The following is a 22167-nucleotide window of genomic DNA, read 5'->3' on the forward strand; positions in this document are numbered from 1 at the left end:
AGGTTAGTCATGATTATTCTTCCCATTTTAAAGTTCCCAGGTTGGAGCATGCTGGGAGTTTTAGGCTTTTCCCTTTTCTAAACACCGATGTCACCCTTAATTCCACATCTGAGTGGGGACTAGAACCTGGATCTCCTGACTCCCAGTCCAACACTTTAGCTACTACACCACACTGGCTCTGTCAGTCAAAGAACCAGTTGCCTGGCACAGGGCAAGCACCAATGCTGATGGGCCTTGTGGATAGCCAGGGCCCTGGCACCTGCCCAAAGATGCCAGATGTTGGTGCTGGGCCAAAATAGCAAACCATTCCAGATGACTGCAACAAATAAATTGTGTGTGTGCGTGTGCGTGTGTGTGTGTGTGTGTGTGTGTGTGTGTTGTTTTGTTTTGTTTTAACATCTCAGCACCCAGGATCATTCATTAATTTAAACCACAGGGGAGATTCCTTCCAGACACCAGACCATGTTTAGGGTGGACAAAGAGACTAGAGGGGCGAGTGTCTAACCTAGAAGTGGAGTTAAAATGAGAGATGTTGGAGAAATCTACAAAGGAAAATGAGTTGGGATACCCAAGAATCCAATCTGTATATTCCGCAGCAGACCATCTTTTCCCCTATCAGGCAGATTCCCCAGACTCCGGACCATTTTTTCCCCCAACTTTCTGGAATTTTGTGCAAATTTAGTCACAGAAAAAAAGTACATATATTTTTTTAAAAAAGATAAACATTAGCCAAAAACGTGCATTTGCCTTATAGGCTAAAGCATGAAAATAGAGATGGGGAGAAATGTACATTTCGGGGTGGGGGATCTGCAAATCTGCAAATTTGACAAATGCAAATTTGTGCAAGTGTTAATTTGGGCACGTGGGGATTCGGGCACGTGGGGTTTGGGCACATGAGAATTCAGGCACGTGAGAATTTGGGCACGTGAGAATTCGGGCAGGTCAGAATTTGGGCAGGTGGGGATTCAGGCATGTGGGGATTTGGGCACGTGAGAATTCGGGCATGTGGGAATTTGGGCAGGTGAGAATTCAGGCATGTGAGAATTTGGGCACATGAGAATTTGGGCAGGTGGGGATTCAGGCATGTGAGAATTTGGGCATGTGAGAATTTGGGCACGTGAGAATTTAGGCACGTGAGAATTTAGGCATGTGGGGATTCGGGCACGTGAGAATTTGGGCAGGTGAGAATTTGGGCAGGTGAGAATTTGGGCAGGTGAGAATTCGGGCATGTGTGAATTTGGGCACGTGCGAATTTGGGCAGGTGATAATTCAGGCATGTGGGGATTCAGGCAGGTGAGAATTCGGGCAGGTGAGAATTTGGGCATGTGAGAATTCGGGCAGGTGAGAATTCAGGCATGTGGGGATTTGGGCACATGAGAATTTGGGCACGTGAGAATTCAGGCATGTGGGGATTCGGGCATGTGGGGATTCGGGCACATGAGAATTCAGGCAGGTGAGAATTCGGGCATGTGAGAATTTGGGCAGGTGAGAATTCAGGCATGTAGGGATTCGGGCACGTGAGAATTCAGGCATGTGAGAATTTGGGCACATGAGAATTTGGGCACATGAGAATTCGGGCACGTGAGAATTCGGGCATGTGAGAATTCGGGCACATGAGAATTCAGGGAGGTGAGAATTCAGCCACGTGAGAATTTGGGCATGTGAGAATTTGGGCAAATTCAGAAAATAGGGTGGGGGACAAAATCCCATTCTGCTAATGACTGGATGATGGAATCAAAGGCACCTGACAATTCACAGACAGAGCGGACGTTACAAAATCCGCACATGCCTACTGAAGACAGTAGGAACCCACTGGCACTTCAAGCGCTGCTGTCCTTCACTTCATCCCCAGTTGGCTCTTCAGGGCCTGGAGCTCACACATCCGGATGCTACTTCCGCCACAGACAATGACAACGATGGAGTGCAGTGGCCGGCTCAGCCGCCCCTCCTCCTGGAACCGCTGAACATAGCCGGAGTAGAGGAAGGCTAGAGAGGCACCACAGGCTGGCTCTACCAACATGCGCTCGTCATCTGGGAAAGGTAAGGACAAGAACAGAAGGTGTGAATGCAGCCAGTCAAGAGCTTTAGTTGAAGGCAGCCGTTAGATCTAGGGTGGGATCAGGATCACACACTGGGAGGGGGATGCCCCCATGCTGTTTCCACACCCCAAATTATGCACCTCTACTAACAACACTACTAACAACATGGGGCTTTTCTACATGAGGCTTCAATCCGTCAAAGTACCAAGGCTTTGGTTTCTGGATACTTTGCAGGATTAAGATCCATTCCTTTACATATCTTCCCTCCCCTCCCCCTGGTTTTTCTTTGTCTTCCTTTCCTTCTGTTCCATTAAACAAACACTAGGTGGCAGTGTGGTATAGTGGAATTGTGCCATTACTCTAGGTTTTATCCTGCCATTCACAAATAATACCAGGCTTTCCTCATCGTTGGGGGTGGGGGGGAAACTGTTAAAATGGTTGCAAAGCATGAGAGAAGTCCTGGAAGAGGATAACATCATGTAAAGGACCCACAAATTACCGTAAGTTATGAATCACAGGCACAAATTAAATGCCTCCTGTAGAAAGGCTCGTGATTCCAGGTATGCTTACTCTCAAGTAAACCAGGTTACCTGAAGGGTTGTCCCCTCCCATATCCACTTTTCCGGACCCTAACATCATCTTCAGTGGTCCTTCCCAGGAACCCCCACCAAAGAAATCAATGTGGGTGGTTACTAAGAAGAGGGTCTTTTCTGCTGTGGCCCCCCAGTTGTGGGGAGAGCTTCCCAGAGAGCCTCCCCTTTAAAAAAGTGCCAAGATCTTTTTATTCTCCCAAGCATGTTAGTCTTTCTACATAAAATACAACATGACAAATGCAATGCAGTGGTTTAAAACATTGTTGTTGTTGTTTTAAACTATTGAATTGTATTTTATCACATTGTATTTTATGTTTTTAATTGTGAACTGCCCAGAGAGCTTCAGCTATTGGGCAGGATAGAAATGTAATAAATAAATAAATAAATAAAGTTCTACTGTGTCTAAGGTTGCAGTTCAAAAACTATTTGCTCCACAGAGGAAAATAAACAAGTAAAGCAGGCTAAACGATGAAGAACATGGAATGGACCAGTAGCCGGTGGTCAGCGCCTGCCCAAGAGTCCTGCTGCAACTCTCAGACTCCCATTCCTGCCTTCACCTATCTCACGCTTCATGATTCCACCTGAAGCCAGTTGCTTCGCCCTGCTCAATGGTAGGGCCAGCCACATCCTCCACATGCGGAAGGTCCCAGGTTCAATCCCTGGCATCTTCGTTTTGAAAAAGGGATCAGGTAGAGCTTGATGGGAAAGAGAACTCTCTGCCCAAGACCCCGGAAAGCCACCGCCAATCGGAGCAAACAGTACTGAGCTGGATGGACAAATAGTCTAAGCCAGCAAAGGCGTTCTTGAGCTTGGCCAAATTTAGAATGGTTACTAGCCACTAGAGGGAGCTGCTCGACTATAATTATCTGCTTTCACTGCAGTGCTGTACACACATATGGAGTGCAAGGAAGTTCTGTTGCAGCGCAAGTTGTGTTGCAGCACACATTCTGTTGAGGAACTTCCCCCTTAGAGATATGTGGTTGGTTCCCCCAAACTCACAAAAATAGATAAATTGCTCAGATTTTTATTTTTTTTTAACAACCCCACCTAGCTTTAATCTGGTTTGAATGTTTTCTCTCCTTCTTGCTCATTTATGTTCTGGCTAATTTGATCCAGATTTATGCCAGATCAACTGGACATCCTTATTTATTTATTTAAAAATATTTATATCCCGCCCTATATCACAAGGCTGTCAGGGCAGTGTACAGATAAAATCAAACATATAAAATAGAGCAATAATTATACAATTCTAAAACAAATTAAACCATTTATATGTTAAAATCAAAATGAAGTTTTAAAACAGTCGAATCCAATGAAAACAAGACAGTGTGCAGGCTGGTGGATTTAGCCGTCAAAGGCTTGGTTAAAAAGCCGTGTCTTAACCTGGCGCCGAAATGAAGTTAGTGCCGGCACCAGTCGGGCCTCCAGGGGGAGGGTATTCCACAGCCAGGGTGCCACCACAGGGAAAGGCCTCTCCCATGTCCCACCATAGTGCATATCTCACGTTTGTGGGGCACAGAGAAGGGCTCCTCCAAAAGATTTCAGGTCTCCCTCCTTTCCCTCTAGGCCCCTGTAGGCCCCTGAAAATGCTACACAGAGAGTCCAAAGACCTTGCTGAATGGCATGAGACTTGGTGTATGTGGGGGTGAGCCCCTGCCCCAAAAACATGGGCAGAGGAACCCTTCCTCTCATAGAAAGGAGAGCTTGAACCAAATCAATATGTTTTAGTTGGATTTTACTCTGTTTGAGCGTTTTCTTTTATATTGCAAGGCAAGTTTTAGGCTGGTATACAAAACCCGTGAAACTGATTGGTGGGAGATTCAGGACAGATAAAAGGAAGGACTTCTACACACAGCGCAGAGTTCAACTATGGAATTCACTACCCAAAGATGTAGTGATGGCCACCAACTTGGATGGCTTTAAAGGGGGGTTAGATACATTCCTGGAGGAGAAGGCCATCAATGGCTACTAGTCCTCATGGCTATATGCCACCTCCAGTATCAGAGGCTGTATGCCTGCGTGCACCAGTTGTTGGGGGAAATGGGTGGGAGGGTGCTGTTGCACCGTGTCCTGCTTTGTTGGTCCCTGGCCAACGGCTGGTTGGCCACTGTGTAAACAGACTGCTGGACTAGATGGACCCTTGGTCTGATCCAGGAAGGCTCTTCTTATGTGCGAATGAATGAATGAATGAATGAATGAATTAGAAGTTTGTAGTGTAGATTATACTTCTGGAGACTTGAACAGCTTTCGCTTGCCAAACCAGAGACCATGCCCACGCAAACTACAGCAGCCATTGAGGCTACTTGGCTTTCAGGGTCTGGGTCACCACCAGGCACATTTCCACCTCTCTGTCTCTTCAACAGTCTCTCAAACTCACCCAGGAATTGCTCCACGGCTTTCAGAGCTTCCACGTCCTCCAGGACATGAGAGATGATCGGCCACTCGTTGGCACAATCCAAGGCCCTCTGCGCCACCGTCTTGGCCCCGAGGCATTTCGCCACACTGCGGAGTGGACAGCAAAGAGCAAGTCAAGTTGGCATGTTGGCAAGTGTGGCATTGAACACAAGCGTGTTCAGAGGAGGGCAACCAGGATGATCAGGGGTCTGGAAACAAAGCCCTATGAAGAGAGACTGAAAGAACTGGGCATGTTTAGCCTGGAGAAGAGAAAACAGAGGGAAGACATGATAGCATCCTTCATAGACTTAAGGTTGTCACACAGAGGAGGGCCAGCATCTCTTCTCGATCCTCCCAGAGTGCAGGACACGGAATAACGGGCTCAAGTTAAAGGAAGCCAGATTCTGGCTGGACATCAGGAAAACCTTCCTGACTGTTAGAGCAGTGCGACAATGGAATCAGTTACCTAGGGAGGTTGTGGGCTCTCCCACACTAGAGGCCTTCAAGAGGCAGCTGGACAAGCATCTGTCAGGGATGCTTTAGGGTGGATTCCTGCATTGAGCAGGGGGTTGGACTCGATGGCCTTGTAGGCCCCTTCCAACTCTGCTATTCTATGATTCTATGATCTATGCCCAGGGAAGGCGAGAGAGTCACGGGTGGGGACAAATCAAGGACAAGATAGGCCCTGCGCTAACATACTATAGTGGGGGCCTGTCACTTCATCTGTAATCGTGCCCCAATTCCATCCCCATAGAGCAGGGGTGTGGAACTTCAGGCCCGGGAGCGAAATCCAGTTCTCTTGGGATCCTCTGCTGGCCCTCCAAGTTTCCCGAGAAGGTCATGTGCCCTTCATGTGGCCACACCCCTTTCCCCCAACCACCAATCATTGGCCTTTTGCACCCCATTCTAAAATGGGGTGCATTTCACCCCCCCCCCCACCCATTCAAAAATGTTGAAATTAGTGCTGAGCCAAATCCTTCCCCCTATTTTCAGGAACTTTCTCTCCCCTTGCGAAAGAGGCATTGATTTTTCTGCCTCTTGCACAGGAGGGGGGGGGCGGAATTCAGAGAATTTTCTCCTTGGGGAGAAGGCCAGGGTTTCCACATATCTTTTTTTAAGTGCAGCTGGTTGCTAAGGGGGGTTCTTCCTATTTTTTAGTTGTTGTTTGGTAAACACCCCCCTTCTCTCGGCATAGGGAGAAGGCCAGCAGTTCTTCCTGAATGCCTCTTGGAGACCATGTGACCTCTCCCTCTCCAATAAGCACTGAGGAAGAACACCTGGGCTCCTGAAAATGCTGGGGGTGTTTTGAAAAAGAAGAAGCAAGTTGGAAGACCTCAACAACAGGGCATGTAGAAACCCTGTCCCCTCCCCAAGGAGACAGACAGAAACAACTGGTGTTAACCTTAACCAAAGTAGTACAGTGGCTAGCAGAGAAGTTAAGGATGTAGAAAATACACAATTTTTAATATACACATAGAACAGTAAACACGAAGCACTTAAAATACAGATTCAAAAGGTGTTACATTTTTTTAAAAAAGTGCTTGATGATCAGAAGGAACTTGAGCCAAACGCGTTTCGACACTCGGTCTTCATCAGTGGCCAGTGCATTAGAGATGTGCATAGAAAAACAATTATAGGTACCTCAGTCAAAGAAAAAGGAGAAGGAATTCTGATTATTGCTTTTACAATAATAAGAAAGCGAATTGACCTAAGGAGAAAAATTCTCACCTCTTCCAGCCTTTTTCGCCGGAGTTTTGATTTTTTGCTCAACCCCCACAAAATGCCCAAACTGGAACGGCCAAGATTTTGGGCCCAGCAGCAGTTGAAATGCCTCTCCTAAGGGTTAGTTACTGGCCATAAGATAGGGTGACCTAGGAGAGCAGGGATTCTGTATCTTTAACAGTTGTAGAGAAATGGGATTTTCAGCAGGTGTCCTTTGTAGGCATGCCGCACTTGGTGAAATTCCCTCTTCATCACAACAGTTAAAGCTGCAGGAGCTATACTGCAGCTATACTGTGACCAGATTTAAACGAGGGCAGGGCACCTGCAGCTTTAACTGTTGTGATGCAGAGGGAATTTCACCACGTACTGCATGTCTACAAATGACACCTGCTGAAATCCCCTTTTTAATACAACTGTTAAAGATACAGGAGCCCGGTCCTTCTTTCCATAGGGTCACCCTACATAAGAGCTTGAAGCTACAACATGCTGATATTTGGGGCCCCTTTTGCCTTAGCCCCACCCCTTTCTCTCCTGGCCTTGCTCTGCTCCTGCTGCAAGCCCAAGCGACCCACCTGGTTATGTCAGGCAAAGTGACGAGTCGTCCGGCGCGGATGGCTGCGCTCAGGCTGTCCGCCCCTCTAGTCTCCACGGCAACAATGGGCACGTCCATCCAACCCACCTCCTGTAGGCCGGACACCACTCCGGCCAGGAGGCCACCTCCTCCCACACAGAGCACAATGGCGCCCGGCTTGGCATCCAGGGTGTCCCTCAGTTCCTTGACGATGCTGTTATGACCTTCCCTGTGAGGAGAAGAGACACCAAAACAGCCCTGAGAGTTTGTGGGAAGGTTGCTCCAAAGGTCCCTCTTGCCGCCCTCCTCCAGAATCAGGCCCAACTGTGGACTTTCTGAGTAAAACACAACGGAAGTTGTTATTATTTTATATACCACCCCATTGCTGAAGCTCTCTGGGCAGTTCCTCAATACATTTGCTTTGGAAAGTTGAGGGCCGGCCCTACCATTGTGCTAAGTGAGGTAGCTGCCTCAGACAGCTGATTATCGGTGCTCTGAAAGGGCAGCAAATGGTTCTTGAAGTATAATTTACTACCAGGGGTGAGGGAGGTGCTTGTGATATTTATTGTCTTAAGTGCCAAAAAAATATTGCTCGCCTCATGGGGGGGGACACAATTTGTTGTTGTTGTTGTTGTTGTTGTTATATTTATTTGTATCCTGCCTTTTGCCCAATGCTGGGCCTCAAGGCAGCCTTACAAAGTTTAAAACATACATGGGGGGGGGGGGGAACAAAACCATAAACATTTAAAATACACAACAAAATTATAAGACATTAACGTAGATGGAGGGCCAGTTTATTCTCCAAAAGCCTGCTGGAACAAGAAAGTTTTAGCCTGTTTCTGAAAGCCCATCAAGGATGGAGCTAGTCTAGCTTTCCTGGGAAGAGAGTTCCAGAGCACTGGAGCAGCCACCGAGAAGGCCCTCTCCCATGTTCCCACCAAGCACTCCTGTGAAGATTTTGGGACTGAAAGAAGGGCTTTTCCAGAAAATCTCAAAGCACGGGCAGGCTCATCAGTGAGAATCCGGTCTTTCAAATAACCTGAGGCAGCAACATCTTCAGAACAAATGGATAATGAACTGACTGAGCAGCAGCAAGGGGTGGAAAGGCTACGAAACAACTTGAGTGGCCCTCAACAAGGCCCTTCTTGGGTAAGGAAGGATGGAGGGGGCAGGATTAGTCCAGTCCATAATAATCTCTCATGGCTTTATTTCCAAGGTTCTTACCACACTAATGGGTGGTCAAAAGGGTGGACGCTGACCCAGCCATCCGTCTCAGCTAACTCCATCGCTCTGTCGTTAGCATCATCCCACACCTGCCACAGCAAGAAACAGGGAAATCTCACCTGAGCTGAAGGCCTATCAGTGAACCTGCTACAACACTAATAGCCTAGCCAATCAGGGATAGACTGATAATGCATCTACAATACCTGGCTTCTGCTGATCAATACAAGGTGGGGATTCTCTTTGTGCCACACAGTGATTATCTGGATGACACATTACTTCTGCTTGGGACTGCGCTGACCAGTGGTAGATGGAGTTGAAGGCAAAGACAGAAGTGTTTGGGCCAAGATTTTAAGAAATACCAGCATACTTAAAGCTCTGTCAGTATAAGCATTAGAAGACGCATTTCAACCATTTGAAATAGGGAAAAACAGCACAAAAGCTAGGCAAACACCAAACTATTGGTGATTCAGGGAAGAGGGTGGAACCAGGAAAGAGGTGTGGTTCTTGGGGGAACCCTGGAGGACCAGATTTGGAGCCAGGGCCGGCTCTACACTAGTCTTATAACATTGCTAGTGTCCCTTTCTAACGTGGTTCTCTGTGTCGGTTCTCTGTATCACGGGGCACACTAGCGTGACTTACGTTTAGCTGCAACGTTACTGCAGGGCACATTGTTAAATCCTTTCGTTGTTCTCCCTCTTCTCTGAGAGTTGCTGGGTTTGCTCCACCCACTGCCTGCCTCATTCTTAGCCAGCAGTGCAGGGCAATAGTTATAAGCACACACAACCCCCCCTCCCAAAACATCCCAAGTCCAAGATCATGAGAGTCCAAGAATCCTCCATGGCGGCGCAAGGCCTGCTGCAATCCTATCCAAGATTCTGAAAGATTTTATTCTCCTTCCCACATTCACCTTGCCAAAGATCTGCACATCTGCTCCAAGCTGCTCCAGCTTCTTCACCGTTGACTGCGTGGCACTTCTGGGGACAACTATGGTGGCAGGAATACCAAGTTTTCTGGCTGCATAGGCTGCGGCAAGGCCAGCGTTGCCACCTGCATGGAGTCGGAGGAGAGCGTTTTAATTTTTAGGGTACCAAGCTCTGATTTCTGGGCCACACTGGAAACCTTTTTTTTTTATCAAAAAGAACCTTTGGCTCAGGACAGAGTCTTCAAAGGAATCATAGAAGAGCAGAGTTGGAAGGGTCCTACAAGGCCATCGAGTCCAACCCCCTGCTCAGTGCAGGAATCCACCCTAAAGCATCCCTGACAGATGCTTGTCCAGCTGCCTCTTGAAGGCCTCTAGTGTGGGAGAGCCCACAACCTCCCTAGGCCATTGGTTCCATTATCGTACTGCTCTAACAGTCAGGAAGTTTTTCCTGATGTCCAGCTGGAATCTGGCTTCCTTTAACTTGAGCCCGTTATTGGAAGCCAGATTCCAGCTGGACATCAGGAAAAACTTCCTGACTGTTAGAGCAGTACGACAATGGAATCAGTTACCTAGGAATGAACAATATGACCAAAGAAAGCATCACTAAGACTTCAGAATCTGCAGTTGTGGGGAGGCAGTGTGGTGTAATGCTTAGAGTGTTGGACTGGGACTCAAAAGGCTTTGGTTCTAGTCCCCACTTGGCCATGAAGCTCACTGGGTGACTTTGGGCCAGTTGCTGACTCTCAGCCAAATCTACCTCACAGGGTTGTTGTGAGGATAGAAATGGAGAGGAGGAGAATCGTGTACTCTGACTTGATCTGCTTGTAAGAAAAAACAGGATATAAATGTAACACATAACTAAATACATTATGGGTACTTTCTGAAGGATTTGCCGTCTACACTGGAACCCGGGTCTTCTGAGTCCAACACTCTAACTGCATTCAACCCACTGCTGAATGGGGGCCCCAAGAGTGTCTCTGAACCCAAATTCAGACCCCCAAACTGAAAGAGGTTCATCCCCAATCGACTATCGGCTATCCAACAGTTTAATCTGCAGATGAGGAGGGAAATTTAGAAGTCAGTTGGGTTCACTGATTTACCTGATGAGCAAACCAGGTGTTGGCAGCCTTTCTTGGCAACCTGAAAGCAACAGAGGAGAAGATCTGGTTATTTTGCAACAGGTACTTCCTGTTGCCATATTTTACTTCTGGGCTCAACAGGAAGCCCTGAAAAAGAGTCGCAGAAACTTTCAGACCCAAGCAGAGGGGACCTTGGGGTGAGCCTTGGATGGACTGGAAATGGAAGGAAAATAGGCAGTTATTTTCCTGTTATGGACTGGGGCACCCTAGTGTACCATGGGAAAACACACTTTTCTGAGGCTCACCTGGTACCAATGCACACTCTTCAGTGCCAGGTTAAGACTGTGCTTTACTCCTAGGAGTTTAATGGGCATATGATGGGTCCGTTTATATCAGCTGTCTTGAACAGATTGAAACCACTACTACAGAACATAGTGAACATGCCAGTCTTTTTATCCACAAGAAGCCCAGTCTAAAAAAAAGGAAACTTATTTGGCTCCACCTGGCTGCTAAGCAACACCTCCGTGCCCTGTGACCTTTGTGCTCAAGGCTCTCTGATATACCTGGAGTTGTTTATTAGCTCTGCACCCTGAATGAACCTTGCTATTGCACCTAATAATTGCTTTTAAAATTCCAAGAAGAGATTATCCCTTAGCTTGCACCTTTATTTTGGCACTTCCCTGCCATACTATTGCAACATTTTTCCTCCAACCCTGTGCTGAGGCTTTCTGACCAGCTGTCCTTTTATAAGTCCCGAGATGTGGTCTGAAAGCACATGAGTTAGCCACCTTGCAGAAGCTAAGCAGGTCTGAGTCTGGTCATGTTTGGAGGGGAGGCCTCCTGGCCTTCCTTGCACCACAAGAAGAACCTGAGAAAGTCTGAAATATTTTTAAAACCGGAAGTTATGGCTCTCTCCTGTTGTGTGCATTAGAATGCCCGAGTGAATGGGCCTCATGCTTATTGTGTACTTCCTGTTTTGAAACAGGAAGTAACTGAGCTACGAAAACAGGAGCGGATGACGTCATGTGAGGGACCTGCAAAAAATCCGTGAGTCAACAGTAATGAGCGTGCAATAAAACGCTCGTTGGATGGAGCCCTGAGTTGACAACTTGGTTTGTTGAAGGGGCAGATATCTCTGCCTGAGTCTCTGTTATGAGGCCTATTGGTGCTGGAGAAAAGCCATTCTAGACTGGAGATCCCTCTGTAATCAAAGTCAACATTCGTCAACAAACGAATTCTCAGTATGCCTGTAGCCACTCACCTGCTGGCAAAAGTAGCCAACACCCCGGATCTTGAAGGATCCCGTGGGCTGGACATTCTCCATCTTCATGTAGACCTTAGTGCCAGCAGCTTGTGAAAGAGCCACGCTCTCCAGCACAGGCGTCACGACATGGAATGGTCTCCCATCATTGCTACTAAATGGCTTCGCCATTGGTGTTGTAGAGATTTGCTAAAATGTAGACATAAGAACATTAGAAGAGCCCTGCTGGATCAGACCAAGGGTCCATCTAGTCCAGAACTCTCATTTGGGGAAGGGGAACCGCCCTGTTATACAGAATGGAGATGATTGCACACCAAAACTAATATAACCACAGCTGTGAAATTCTCCATCCTATTTGTGGACCGAGAAATATGGGGGGGGGGGCAGTACCTCTAAATTTAGTGGACGGAGAAACTCTTTTACAGTTTCTTTGGTTGGAGTGACAGTGACAGTCACAGTGTCATAACTTTTTTCCTTCCTCCCCCCACCCATGTTAGGCCTTAGCTAGACCTACCTGAAAGTCCGGGGGAGAGGTGGGGAGACCTTGCGTTGCGATTAATGTGAGATCTTGCCCCCATTTACACGTAAGGTGCGACAACCTCAGGAAGAGAGGCATTGTGCCCGCCATTTTAAAAATTTTCTTAAAGGGAGAGGAGCGTACGAACAGTCATGCACAAAGGTAAGTGGTTTTTAAAAATTTCATTTCATTTACCCGCTCCCCCCTTACCCCAATGGGCGCAGCTCCCGGCTCTGCGTGAGTAATCACAGAATCATAGAATCATAGAATAGTAGAGTTGGAAGAGGCCTCTAAGGCCATCGAGTCCAACCCCCTGCTCAATGCAGGAATCTACCCTAAAGCATCCCTGACAGATGGTTGTCCAGCTGCCTCTTGAAGGCCTCCAGTGTGGGAGAGACCACAACCTCCCTAGGTCACTGGTTCCATTGTTGTACTGCTCCAACAGTCAGGACGTTTTTCCTAATGTCCAGCTGGAATCTGGCTTCCTTTAACTTGAGCCCGTTATTCCGTGTCCTGCCCTCTGGGAGGATCGAGGAGAGATCCTGGCCCTCCTCTGTGTGACAACCTTTTAAGTCTTTGAAGAGTGCTCTCATGTCTCCCCTCAGTCTTCTCTTCTCCAGGCTAAACATGCCCAGTTCTTTCAGTCTCTCAATCGTGCGGAGCCGGGTAAACCCGTGGAAACAGGCCACATGCTCCGTGGTCTTGGCCTCAGCCCGAGACCATGGAAAAAGCGGGCCCAAATTGTAGGGCTGTATCTCGGGGCAAGGGAGGGATGATCCCTCCTTGATCCCAGCATCCCCTGTGCGTCATCTGGATGCACAGGGACGATCCTGGGGTTCACCCTGGGATATAGCCTGGTCTAGCTAAGGCCTTAGTTATTTTTTTGCCTGGTCCCCATTTTGCGTCCTCCGCAATGCCTCAGACCTCATGTCATTCTAGGGTGTTTGAGCAGGTATGGTGGGAGTTACGGAGACTATTAGGAGGCGGTGGAATCTGTAAAATGAGCCTCTTCCTTTTTCTAAGGGGGTGGGGAAAAGAAAAATCTCAGGCATTTTCTTGGGGCGGGAGAGTCTTCTGAGACATTTCTGCTCAGCTCTAGAAAATAAAAGTCAAATCTACACGAGCTTGGAATGTCAAAAGATGTACTTGGCATCCTAGCCTATAGAAAGCCAGAATCTTTTAGCAATAGCTGTCGTGGAGTCCATTTTCAAATCAAACAACTTCCTCCAAATCCTCTGTTTTCCCTCTCAGGAAACAAGTTGGCAACTTTGATTCCAGCCATTTTTGATCTGGGCCACCAGAGTGTGCACGTAACTAAGAAACTCAGAAGTCACCCGCTGTCGCACCAAAGAAATTCTAAGCCTGCTAGAGAAGGTCCCCTTTCCGCCCCAAACCCAAGCAGTTACAACCACGTGTTCAGAGGTTCCTCCTTTTTCAGAACTCCTAAAACCCCACCACCACAATTACCTTCTCTCTCGGGCTTCAGAGGAGTTTGTCTCTCCCAGAAAGCCTCTGTCGCTCTCAGCTGTGTGAGCAAAGTTGAATAACGGAGGAGGGAGCAGGAAAATTGCCAAGAATGACGCTCAAGGACGGACGGAGGGTGGGGTGAGAATGGGACGAGCTGCCACCTTCACAATCCTTCTTGAGCCTGAAAGCCTTTTGTCCTCAACTGGGGTTACACATTGTTCCTCAGAGGACTGGAAGTGAAGGCCACGAGGAGCACGGCAGATCGTTTTGGATATTTCTTTGTCTCTTTCCAGTACCAGAAAACACAGAATAACATAGCCTTTAACCACTTCAAAGCCATTTAAGAAGCATGCTGAGGGAAGAGCCAGCGTGGTGTAGCGGCTAGAGTGTTGGACTGAGAGATGGGAGATCCGGGTTCTAGTCCCCACTCAGCCATGGAAACCCACTGGGTGACTTTGGGCCAGTCACAGACTCTCAGCCCAACCCACCTCACAGGGTTGTTGTTGTGAGGATAAAGTGGAGAGGAGGAGGATTATGTATGCCGCCTTGGGTTCCTTGCAGGAAAAAAGGTGGGATGTAAATGCAATAATAAATAATCATGATAATGATAATGATGATGATGAGACAGTATAAAGATGAAAAGGAAATATGGAATGAAGGAATACGAGGATTTGCAACACACCTCCTATGAATTAAAACCATGCAAGTTTTGAAAAGTCCATGAGGCATCACATTATGTTAAGAAGAGCCATGCTGAATCAGAACAAGGTCCATTTAGTTCAGCATTCAGTTCACCCAGTGGCCAACCACCTGCCCATGGGAAACCCTCAATCAGGAGACAAATGCAATAGTACCCTCCTGCCCATGTTCCCCAGCAACTGGTGTACATAGGCCTACTGCCTCTGATACTGAAGGTAGCATAGAGCCATCAGGGCTAGTAGCCATTGGTAGCTTTATCCTCCATGAATTTGTCCAGTCCTCTTTGAAAGCCATCCAAGGTGGTGGCCATCACTAGGGATGTGCTCCGCTTCTCTTTGGTTCAGAGAAGCAGGAGCGAGGCGGCCTAATTCGCCTCCGAAAAAGGCGGAGGCGAAGAGAGTCAGGGGGGCTGCGGATCGAGGCAAAGAGGATCGCCTCAATCCGGAGCTTCGCCTTCAGGTAAGTGGGGGGGAGGGGGACTAATCTGGTGCTGCTGGCGCTGCCATCCATGCGGCGGCGGCGGCAGCACCAGGTAAGGGAGCAGGGAGGAGGGACGCTTACCTTCCTCCATCGCGGGCTTCAATTGAGGCCCCAGTTGAAGCCGGAAGTGAAGGCCAAGGCCCCTTCCGGCTTCAACCGGGGCCTCAATTGAAGCCCACAACGGAGGAAGGTAAGGGGGCGGGGGCCTGGTCTACCTGGCACCGGCGGTGGCACCGGCGCCAGGTAAGGGAGCAGGGAGGAGGGACGCTTACCTTCCTCCGTTGCAGGCTTCAATTGAGGCCCCGGTTGAAGCCGGAAGTGAAGGCCGAGGCCTCTTCCGGCTTCAACCGGGGCCTCAGTTGAAGCCCGTGACGGAGGAAGGTAAGGAGGTGGGGTGGGTGGATGGCTTATCTTGCGCCACCGCCACCGCTGTCCATATAGTGACGGTGGCGAAGCCGGATCTCGCTCCACGGAGCGGAGCGGGAGACGGGCGGAGCGGCGCGAAGAGGATCGGGCCCGATACGGATTTTCCGGATCGGGCCATGAAGCGGATTGGGGGGGGTCCATGCACACCCCTAGCCATCACTATGGCCAGATCTACACCAAGCAGGATATTGCACAATGAAAGTGGTATGAAAGTGGTATATAAGAGGCAGGAGCCACACGACTGCTTTATAGTGGTATTGAAGTGCACTGACCACTGTTGGGGCCCGTTGACACAGGCCACATATCACTTCCCTGCAGTCCAACCTTCCCACTTCCTCCCAAGGTCTAGGTGTACCATTGGAAGCCCATGTCCTTTGGCCTTACCCACAGTTAATTCAAGAATGTACCCAATGAATAGCATTCTCCTTGCATGAACCATAAAATGGCAGTCATTTGAGAGTCTTGCAATATACCCTGCTCCAGCGATGGGGGGCAGCAGCAAATGGGGTGCATTGCAAATTTCCCACTTCCAGAAGCACTGTGCATTGTATATTATTATTATTATTATTATTATTATTATTATTATTATTATTATTATTATTATTATTATTATTATTATTCCATTTACAGCCACCACAATTGGGCTGCATTGCAATATAGACTCCGACCAATAGGTGACAGCAGAAGAGCAGCCATTGTTCCATTTGGTCTCTGCAACACCAAGCCAATAGGAACATTTTTGTGAACCGCCCAGAGAGCTTCAGCTATTGGGCGGTATAAAAATGTAATAAATAAATAAATAAATAAATAAATAAACATGAGGTAGTGATGGCCATCAATTTGCATGGCTTTCAAAGGGGGTTAGGCAAATTCATGGAGGAGAAGGCTATCAATGGCTACTAGTCCTGATGGCTATATGCTACCGTCAGTATGTCCACAAGTTGCTGGGGAACATGGGTGGGAGGGTGCAGTTGCACTCATGTCATAGAATCATAGAACAGCAGAGTTGGAAGGGGCCTACAAGGCCATCGAGTCCAACCCCCTGCTCAATGCAGGAGTCCACCCGCCTCTTGAAGGCCTCTAGTGTGGGAGAGCCCACAACCTCACCAGGCAACTGATTCCATTGTCATACTGCTCTAACAGTCAGGAAGTTGTCCTGCTTGTGGGTTTCCCACAGGCAGGTGGTAGGCCACTCTGTGGACAGAATGCTGCATGAGACGGTACCCTTGGTCTGATCCAGTATGGCCCTTCTTAATGTTCTTATGAATTGCTAAGCTAATAGGGTAACGTAAAACCTCCCATCCTAGCAGGGATTTCAGGTAGGGAAACTGAGCATCACTTCTCTGTGATTTCAGCCAACAGGAAATGCAAGATAGGATCCTTATGGCAACATTTAGCTATTCTTTATTTCAAACATTCCTCCTTTGAAGCCTCGTAGGAAACATTCCTGGATGGATTTCCTGAATAAAATACATATGGTTTTGGACAGAGAGTCCAGATCTACTGCAAGAAGGATATAACACTTTGAAAGTGTTTTGAAAATGATATACGGAATGTGTCCTGCATCCCAAATAGTTGTCAATACTATTATAAACCATTATAAAGCAGTAGTGTACACCCTGCTTTAGGATAGCACCTTTGAGATCTAATTTATACATTTGTAGGGTGACCATATGGAAAGGAGGACAGGGCTCCTGTAACTTTAACAGTTGCATAGAAAAGGAAATTTCAGCAGGTGACATTTGTATGCATGTTGCACCTGGTGTTTTCCCCTCTTCATCATAACAGTTAAAGCTGCAGGAGCCCTGCCCTCTTGACCAGATACAAAAGAGGGCAGGGCTCCTCCAGCTTTAACTGTTGAGATGAAGAGGGAATATCACCAGGTACTGCATGCATACAAAGGACACCTGCTGAAATTCCCTTTTCTTTACAACTGTAAAAGATACAGGAGCCCTGTCCTCCTTTCCATATGGTCACCCTATACATTTGGCAAAAGCAAGTGGTAAAGACTTTCCTGGACTATGCCACATTATGTCGGCACTGAGGGGTGGGTTGCATGGATGAACTTTCATTCAAGGGAGAAAGACTTTTGCTAGACTAATACCATCCAAGAGAAAACTTCGATGCTCTCAGTGAGAAGTTCCAAAGTGCAGCGCTTATCTGGATTTGTTTTCCTTTGGAAGGAGGTTACTGGAGGCTCATTGACATTTGGTAATATTTGCATTTATTTACGACTATATGAGTTGCACATAGGAGGAGAGGAGTCATAGCTTCAACACCCCAAAGACCAACTCCGCTGCTCCACACACCAGTTCTCTAGGGAAACAGCCAGCACTCCAAAACAATGTTAGCTTATAGCATATATGGGCAACCTGGGGCTCATATGTGGCCCTTGGCTTCCTTTAGTGCAGCCAATTTTATTTATTTATTTATGTATTTTATTACATTTATATACCGCCCCACAGCCGAAGCTCTCTGGGCGGTTTACAACAATTAAAAATGGTAAACATTAAAAGTATACAAAATTTAAAAACCATCAAAAACATAAAAAACAGTATAAAAACAACAGTATCCATTTAAAAATAACAATTCTGGGGTCCATTAAAAACAAACTTAACGTTGTTAAATGCTGTTAAAATGCCTGGGAGAAGAGAAAAGTCTTGACCTGGCACCGAAAAGATAACAACGTTGGCGCCAGGCGAGCCTCATCGGGAAGATCATTCCACAGTCAGGGGGCCACCACCGAAAAGGCCCTCTCCCTTGTTGCCATCCTCCGAGCTTCCCTCGGAGTAGGCACTCAGAGGAGGACCTTAGATGTTGAGCGCAGTTTACGGGTAGGTTCATGTCGGGAGAGGCATTCCGTCAGGTATTGCGGTCCCAAGACATGTAGGGCTTTATAGGTTAAAACCAGCACCTTGAATTGGGCTCGGAAACATACAGGCAGCCAATGCAAGTGGGCCAGAATCAGTGTTATATGCTCAAACCTCCCTGTTCCAGCTATCAATCTGGCCGCCGCATTTTCCACAAGCTGCAGCTTCTGGACCGTCTTCAAAGGCTGCCCCATGTAGAGGGCATTGCAGTAATCTAATTTGGAAGTTACCAAAGTATGGACAACTGAAGCTAGGTTATCCCTGTCCAGATAGGGGCGTAGCTGGGCCACCAACCGGAGTTGGTAGAAACCACTCCGTGCCACCGAGGCCACCTGAGCCTCAAGTGACAAAGATGGTTCTAGGAGAACCCCCAAGCTACGAACCTGCTCCTTCAGGGGGAGTGCAACCCCATCCAGAACCGGTTGAACACCCCCCATCCGATCAGAGGAACCACCCACCAGCAGCATCTCAGTCTTGTCTGGATTGAGTTTAAGTTTATTAGCCCTCATCCAGTCCAATTTTGTGTCTGTAATATATTTGTAGGCCTCTGGGACCTCTGGTCATTTCCACCGTACACCCCAAGAGCGATTTAGATGTGCTGGGATTCTTATCTCCGCCACCTCTTGCGCATTGCTCTGTTACTATGATATCACCACGTGTCACAATCCTTAGAGCCTGACCCTTCACCACTGCCCGTCCAGTGGTAGGACATTCTGGAATCTCCTTTGCAATCATGAGGAACTGAAGCCCAGAGAAATTGGGAAGGTCTCCCGCAGCACCACATTATCCAGTTCTCCTGGATGCCCTAGAAGCTGCCCAAGCAGATTTGCTGGTCAGTTTAGACCTGCACAGGAGCTCTGGGCTGTCCCAGGTAGGGATGTCTGAGTAAATTGCTCTTCGCAAACCATGCAATTTAATTAATTAATTAATTTTATTACATTTATATACTGCCCCATAGCCGAAGCTCTCTGGGCGATTCACAAAAGTTTAAAACAATTAACATTAAAAACAGATATATAAAATTTAAAACCACCAAAAGTATATATAAAAAAAACAATATCCATTTAAATTAAAACAACTATTCTCAGCTCAGTTAAAAACTCAGCATATGCTGTTGGAAAGGAAAGGAACCTCTCGTGCAAGCACTGAGTCATTAATGACTCTCGGAGGGACGCCGGCTTTCGCCGACGTTTTCTTGGCAGGCCTTATAGCGGGGTGGTTTGCTGTTGTCTTCCCCGGCCGTGATTACCTTTCCCCCAGCTAACTGGGTATTCATTTTATTGACCTCGGGAGGATGGAAGGATGAGTTGACCCAAACCGGCTGCCTGAAACCAGCTTCAGCTGGGATCGAACTCAGGCCATGGGGAGAGTTTCAGCTGCAGAAACTGCTGCTTTACCGCTCTGCGCCACACAACATGCTGTTAAATTCCTGGGAGAAAAGTCTTAACCTGGCACCGAAAAGTTAACAATGTTGGCACCAGGCGAGCCTCATCGGGGAGATCATTCCATAATTGCGGGGCCACCACTGAGAAGGCCCTCTCCCTTGTTGCCATCCTCCAATCGTGTCCCCCTCGCCAGACCAAACGTGGCCAGTGGCAGCAGGCCCCAAGCAAGCAGGGAAGCTTCTTTCAGGAAGTGATCACAAATGACTGAATATGTTGTCGTGTCCAAAAATTGTGTTTATGTTTCGGAATGTGCAATTCCACCCCACCACCACCGAATATGCATTTTCCCAGATTAATCAATGAGGGAAAGTGCACATTTCTTAGGGTGAGCCTATGAAAAGGAGGACAGGGCTCCTGTATCTTTAACAGTTGTATTGAAAGGGGAATTTCAGCAGGGGTCCTTTGTACGCTTGCAGCACCTGGTGAAATCCCGTCTTCGTCACAACAGTGAAAGCTACAGGAGCTATACTAGAGTGACCAGATACAAAAGTGTCCACTAGTTCTATTTTTTATTTATTTATTTATTTAAGGATTTTTATGCCGCCATTCAGCCAAAAAAGGCTCTCACGGCGGCTTACAAAAGTATTTCTTGACAGTCCCTGCCCACAGGCTTACAATCTGAAAGACATGACACAAAAGGAAAGGGGATTGGGAGGGAGGAGGAGGAGGGGGGAAAGGAAAGGAAATTCAGGCACTACAATCTTAGTTGCAAGCTCTCTAGCCAGCTCTCGAGTTGGCTGTGAGGGAGAGGGACAGGGACAGCCCCCGCAAAGCCTTTCGGGAAGAACCCAGCCTTCCTTTGTTGGCATCTCCCTAATCTAGTTACTGGTTTCTCAATCCCTGACCTTCCACCCTCTTCTCCCTACCTATCTGGTCTGCCCAGAGAGCTTCAGCTATTGGGTGGTATAAAAATGTAATGAATGAATGAATGAATGAATGAATGAATGAATGAATGGACAAAAGGCTGGAGTTTCCCAAGTTTTTTGATGGTTGAGGGTGGCAATATACGTTGGTGGGGTTCAGGCGATTCCCCCACCCCCCTGCATTGGAGGGTGGGGTTGTAGGGATCAGCCACAGCCCACCATCAAAAACAGAGTTGCCACTAGATGTATGGATTTTGTTAAATTCGTTCCACCTGGTTTTTGTGGATTATTGAGTGTCTTTTCTTCCCATAGATGCTGGATTTTTGTTTTGTTTTGTTTTTTATGTTTCGGTGTGTATGAGAATGCATTCCACTTGCGCAAAGGTGCATTACTGCTAATTAGGAAGGACGGATTTTGTAAAATCAGTTCTGTGGGTGTTTTGTGGATTGTCAGGTATCTTTCTTTCTACCATCCGCTCATTGGCAGAATCAGGAGGGGGGTTCCAGTCACCCACATTTGCACACATTCACACTTACGAATTTGCGCAAATCCTCCCAAAATGTTCAGATCCCCCCCCCCAATGTGCAAATCCTCCCCCCAAATGCACATTTTAATGCTATAGCCTATGGGGGAATTTTGCATTTTCTGCTGGGTTTTTTTTAATTTTATGTATTTTTCTACAATTAAATTTGTATAAAATTCCAGGAAGATATTTTTTTTTAAATGGTCTGCAAGTCCGGAGAATCCGAGCCACTCAGGAAAATCCAGTCTGCTGTGGAATCCATGGATTGGATTTAAAGAATTCCAAACTCATTTGATTCCTTTGCAGATTTCTTCAACATTCGTAACACTACTGCATAGTCACGCAAACTCACATTCGCCCATGTGTGCATTAGCGTGTAGTGTGCACAACCCTCTCCTCCAAAAGTTAAAAAATGATCTGCAAGTCCACAGAATTCTCACCGGTCAGAAAAAGGTGTTTCACTGTAGAATCCATAGGCAGGATGCATAGAAATCTGAACACACTTGAATCCATTGTGGACTTCTCTAGCTGCCACACAGTTGCCGTTCTGTAAATGTGTTTTACGTGTATACTGACATTTGCACAAACAGGTGCCCTACTTGAGGAGGGACCTTGGTTCTTGCATACAGTGGTGGCAGGAGGCAAGCAAGCAGGAGATTCTCTCTCAACACCTCAGCTAGGAGACCTTTATTGATTGGGGTTTGTCATATACAGCACCAGATTGAGGAAAAGCCAAGTATGCTATGGCTTAGGGCCTCTTATTACGAAGAGGCTCTAAACATGTTGGAGATGAGTAAGATGAAATCAGTTTGGCTTAAATGAGTCTGGTGTGGCTTACAGCAGAGTTGCATCAAATAGAGAAAGCGTGGCAATGCAGCACTTTGTATTAATAAGCGTAAACTGGTGCCAGTTTAGAAGAATTTCAAAGCGACTTACGTTATTCATGCTTTTAAGCCCAACTTCAGAGACGGCTATATAACATTATTTAAATACAAGCACCCCCTAACTCTGGGTGGTACCCTTTCATTATTCTTTCTATTATAATGTGATACACCTTTTTTCTTTATTTTTA

At 47.2% G+C, this 22167-nt stretch overlaps 1 protein-coding gene across 1 annotated transcript; it reads right to left on the minus strand.

The window, feature by feature from the left end:
* Positions 1-767: 767 nt before the first annotated feature.
* Positions 768-13843, minus strand: SDSL (serine dehydratase like). Its single transcript, XM_063144357.1, has 8 exons — positions 13790-13843; positions 11806-11994; positions 10566-10605; positions 9451-9590; positions 8544-8632; positions 7321-7548; positions 5010-5134; positions 768-2031 (listed from the first exon to the last, which is right to left on the minus strand). The coding sequence occupies exons 2-8, from the start codon at positions 11974-11976 to the stop codon at positions 1838-1840; spliced, it is 987 nt and encodes a 328-aa protein (XP_063000427.1). The 5' UTR covers positions 11977-11994; positions 13790-13843; the 3' UTR covers positions 768-1837.
* Positions 13844-22167: the final 8324 nt, after the last annotated feature.

The sequence above is a fragment of the Elgaria multicarinata genome, chromosome 18, assembly GCF_023053635.1.
Source record: "Elgaria multicarinata webbii isolate HBS135686 ecotype San Diego chromosome 18, rElgMul1.1.pri, whole genome shotgun sequence".
NCBI classification, from domain to species: domain Eukaryota; kingdom Metazoa; phylum Chordata; class Lepidosauria; order Squamata; family Anguidae; genus Elgaria; species Elgaria multicarinata.